This window comes from Limulus polyphemus, unplaced genomic scaffold (assembly GCF_000517525.1).
Source record: "Limulus polyphemus unplaced genomic scaffold, Limulus_polyphemus-2.1.2 Scaffold1454, whole genome shotgun sequence".
In the NCBI taxonomy this organism is placed as follows: domain Eukaryota; kingdom Metazoa; phylum Arthropoda; class Merostomata; order Xiphosura; family Limulidae; genus Limulus; species Limulus polyphemus.
The window spans coordinates 272,166-277,086 of NW_013667064.1; the positions used below are offsets into that span (position 1 = coordinate 272,166).

A 4,921-nucleotide genomic window follows, 5' to 3' on the forward strand; every position below is an offset into this window, starting at 1 on the left:
AGACAGTGGTAATTAATTCCAATCTCCGACGTAGGTAATCCAATTGCCACAGAGACCGTGGTAATCGTTCAAATCTTCTACGTATGTATTCTAGCTACCATAGAGTCCGTGGTAAGTGTTTGTTTTTTCTATGTATGTAACAGAACTACAATAGAGCCTGTGGTAAGTGCTTGTTTCTTCTCCCTATGTAACCTAGATACCATAGTGTCAGTGGTACGTGCTTGTTTCTTCTGCCTGTGTAACCTAGCTATCATTGATCCCGTGGTAAGTGCTTATTTCTTTTGCCTGTGTAACTTAGCTACAATGGAGCACATGTAAAGTGCTTGTTTCTTCTGCCTATGTAACCTAGCTACCATAGAACCCGTGGTAAGTGCTTGTTTCTTCTGCCTCTGTACCCTAGCTACCATACAACCCGTGATAAATGTTTGTTTCTTCTGCCTATGTAACGTAGCTATCATTGATCCCGTGGTATGTGCTTGTTTCTTTTGCCTGTGTAACTTAGCTACAATGGAGCACATGTAAAGTGCTTGTTTCTTCTGCCTATGTAACCTAGCTACCATAGAACCCGTGGTAATTGCTTGTTTCTTCTGCCTTTGTAACCTAACTACCATAGATGTCGTGGTAATTGCTTTTTTTCCACCTCTGTTATCTAGCTACCATAGAGGTAGTGGAAATTGCTTGTTTCTTCTGCCTGTGTAACATAGCTAAAATGGACCCCGTGGTAATTGATTGTTTCTTCTGCCTCTATAACCCAGCTACAAGAGAGCACGTGGTAAGTGCTTGTTACTTCAGCCTATGTAACCTATCTTCCATAGAACTCGTTCTAATTGCTTTTTTCTTCTGCCTGTGTAACCTAGCTACAATAGAGCCCTTCGAAAGTGCTTGTTTCTTCTGCCTGTGTAACCTATATGCCACAAAACCCGCGGTAATTGCCCGTTTCTTCTTCCTGAGTAACCCTGATACCATTGAGCCCTTGGTAAGTGCTTTTTTTCTTCTGCCTATGTAATCTTGCTACAATAGAGCCCGTGGGAAGTGCTTGTTTCTTCTGCCTGTGTAATCTAGCTACAATACAGCCCGTAGGAAGTGCTTGTTTCTTCTGCCTGTTTAACCTATCTGCCATAAAACCCGTGGTGATTGCTTGTTTCTTCTGCTTATGTAGCCTAGCTGCTATAGAATCTGTGGTAATTGCTCGTTTCTTCTTCCTGAGTGACCTTGCTACCATTGAACCCTTGGTAAGTTCTTCTTTCTTCTGCCAATGTAATCTAGCTACCATAGAACCTGTGGTAATTGCTTGTTCCTTCTGCCCGTGTAACCTAGCTATAATGGATCTCGTGGTAAGTGCTTGTTTCTTCTGCCAGTGTAACCTATCTGCCATAGAACCCGTGGTAATTGCTCGTTTCTTCTTCTTCCTGAGTAACCTTGCTACCATTGAACCTGTGGTAAGTGCTTCTTTCTTCTGCCTATGTAATTTAGATACCATAGAACCTGTGGTAATTGCTTATTTCTTCTGCTTGTGTAACCTAGCTATAATGGATCCCGTACTAACTGTTTGTCTCTTCTGCCTGTGTAACCTAGCCACTATAGAGGTCGTAGTAATTGCTTGTTTTTCTGCGTCTAAAACCTAGCTACAATAAAGCCCTGGGGAAGTACTTGTTTTTTCTGCTTGTGTAACATATCTGCCATAAAACCCGCGGTAATTGCTCATTTCTTCTGCCTGTGTAACCTAGCTACAATAGTGCCCGTGAAACGTGCTTCATTCTTTCTTCTGCCTATGTAATCTAGCTACCATATAACCTGTTTCTTCTGCCTGTGTAACCTAGGTACAATAAAACCTGTGGTGATTGCTACCATTGAACCCGTGGTAAGTGCCTCTTTCTTCTGCCTATGTAACCTAGCTATCAAAGAACCCGCGGTAATTGCTTGTTTCTTCTGCCTATTTAACCTAGCTACACTAGAGTCCGTGGTAAATGCATGTTTCTTCTGCCTGTATAACCTAGCTGCAATAGAACCTGTGGTGATTGCGTGTCTTATTTGCCTGTGTGACCTAGCTACAATAAAACCCGTGGTAATGGTTTATTTTTTCTGCCTATGTAATCTAGCTACCATAGAACCTGTGGTAAGTGCTTGTTTCTTCTGCCTATGTAACCTAGATATCATAGAACTCGTGGTATGTGGTAATTGTTTGTTTGTTCTGCCTATGTAACCCAGCTACCATAGAACCCGTGGTAAGTACTTGTTTCTTCTGCGTCTGTAACCCAGCTACCATGGAACCCGTGGTAAGTGCTTGTTTCTTCTGCGTCTGTGACCTATCTACCATAGAACCAGTTGTAAGTGCTTGTTTTTTCTGCCTGTGTAAGCTAGCCGCAATAAAACCCGTGTAATTGTTTGTTTCTTCTGCCTATGTAACCTAGCTACAATAAAGCCCATGGTAAGTGCTTCTTTCTTCTGCCTGTGTAACCTAGCTACCATAGAACCCGTTATAAGTGCTTGTTTCTTCTGCCTGTATAACCTAGCTACAATGGAGCCCGTGGTTAGTTCTTGTTCCTTCTGCTTATGTAACGTAGCTACCATAGAACCTGTTATAAGTGCTTGTTTCTTTTGCCTATTTAACCTAGCAACAATAGAGACTGTAGTAAGTGCTTTTTTTCTTGTGTCTGTGTAACCTAGCTACAATAAAGCTTATGGTAAGTGCTTCTTTCTTCTGCCTGTGTAACCTAGCTACAATGGAGCCCGTGGTAAGTTCTTATTCCTTCTGCTTATGTAACGTAGCTACCATAGAACCTGTTATAAGTGCTTGTTTCTTTTGCCTATTTAACCTAGCTACCATAGAACCTGCGTTAAATGCTTGTTTCCTCTGCCTGTGTAACCTAGCTACCTTGAAGTCAGTGGTAAGAGCTTGTTTCTTTTGCCTATGAACCTAGCTACAATAGAACCAGTGGTAAGTGCTTCTTTCTTCTGCCTATGTATTCTAGATAACACAGAACTCATGGTAATTGCTTGTTTTTTCTGCTTGTGTAACCTAACTACAATGGAGCCTGTGGGTAGTACTTGTTTTTTTTTCTATGTAACCAACTACTATTGAACCTGTGGTAATTGTTTTTTTTTTCTATGTAACCTAGCTACTATTGAACCTGTGGTAATTGTTTGTTTCTTCTGCCTGTTTAACCTAGCTATAATGGAGCTCGTGGTAAATACTTGTTTCTTCTGTCTGAGTAACCTAGCTATAATGGAACCCGTGGTAATTGCTTGTTTCTTCTGCCTGTTTAACCTAGCTATAATGGAGCCCGTGGTAAGTACTTGTTTCTTCTGCCTATGTAACCTAGCTACCATAGAACCCGTGGTAAGCGCTTGTTTCTTCTGCCTAGAGAATACAGAGCTAACCTAGTAAGTGTTCCGATTTTCGAACTATGTAACAAAGATCTTTAGTTGAACCTGTGATAAATGTTTCTTCTTCTACATAAGAAACGCAGTGCTTCCAATGAGCCTATGGTATGTGTCCCGATATTCTACGTATGCAACCCCGAACTAACTGGTGCCTTTAATAAGTGTTGCTGTCAGCTATCTTTATAATAAGTAGCTCATCTTTCCTCCATTCATTACCAAATATCGTCATAGTATTAATCCCCTGTTTCGGGTAGGTTTTACGTAATAGTAATTTTATGGCTGCTATTTACTACATGTCTGCATTTTACTATGTATATTGTTTTGGACTGTCCATTTGGTGGCAAAATTAAAGCAGATGGAAATACTAGAGATCTGTAAAACAGATACCAAATGTGTACCAGTGAAAATCGAAATGAAAGCCACAAAGTTTACAAGGTTCAGATACGTTATCTCACATATTTAACAATAATGACGGGACACATCTAACAGACATCAAAGGTTTTGACAAGGAAGTAGACAGGTTTAAAACTGTAATATAGATACGAAATATGATAATCTGTATTGTATATGAAGGTAATTTGTTCTTCTCCGAAAGCTTAAACACTAAAGCTAATATCATGTAAACACTGTCATAATTCCCCCTATAGTTCATGTTCATATAACATTAAATATGAAGTAGGTTTTGTCCCTATTCACTCGGTTTTACTGTATGAGACACGGAGAAGTACAAGTTAGATAATATATAGAAAATAGTTACGTGAAGAAACAAGCCAGTAGAGGTGAATTTCCGAAACATTTTATGTCAGTAGTCAGTAGACCTGCATGCCAAAAGTTAAAGAAAGATATGGTACGGTGGACGTTCGCTAGTAACAGATAACAATGTTTATGTGGAACTAATCTTTCCACACAGGGGTTATATATTTATTGATTATTTGCGACTTCTTCCAAATATCAGATATATCCTTTACAGGAAACGCACGAGTTTAAAGAAGGTGATTCTTGAATAAATAAACTCATACTAAAATATTGTGTTTGTACTTCACTGTGTACATGTCTCCCACCAAGTGTGTGAAACCGAAAGTTAATTCAATTATATATTTTTTCTCTAGAGTATTTTTTATTTCATTTACATGTTCTTATTAACTAATAAAGACATTTTCAATTACAGAATGGATTCTGGTTCGGACTTGGCTGGTGTCTTGCATTTTTCATCCCTGCTATAATTATCTCAACGAAGCTATCAAAACATTTTCTTCGAATGTCGAAAATCGCTAAATATGAAGGAGGGTATACGACGTATTATCTTTATGTTGTGTATTGGTTAGATAATACGTCGCATCGAACATTACTCGATGGTGTTTATTACTATGTTGTGTATTGGTTAGATAATACGTCGTATCGAACATTACTCGATGGTGTTTATTACCATGTTGTGTTTTGGTTAGATAATACGTCGTATCGAACACTACTCGATGGTGTTTATTACTTTGTTGTGTTTTGGTTAGATAATACGTCGTATCGAACATTACTCGATGGT

The 4,921-nt window shown here is 39.1% G+C and overlaps 1 protein-coding gene across 2 annotated transcripts in view; it reads left to right on the forward strand.

The window, feature by feature from the left end:
* LOC111086814 (prominin-1-like) overlaps positions 1-4,921 on the forward strand; it is a 120,411-nt gene that overhangs the window by 111,478 nt on the left and 4,012 nt on the right. For both annotated transcript variants that reach the window (XM_022391213.1, XM_022391214.1), the window contains one exon: positions 4,553-4,671. In XM_022391213.1, the coding sequence (XP_022246921.1) occupies positions 4,553-4,671 (119 nt within the window). The remainder of the gene's footprint in view (positions 1-4,552; positions 4,672-4,921) is intronic.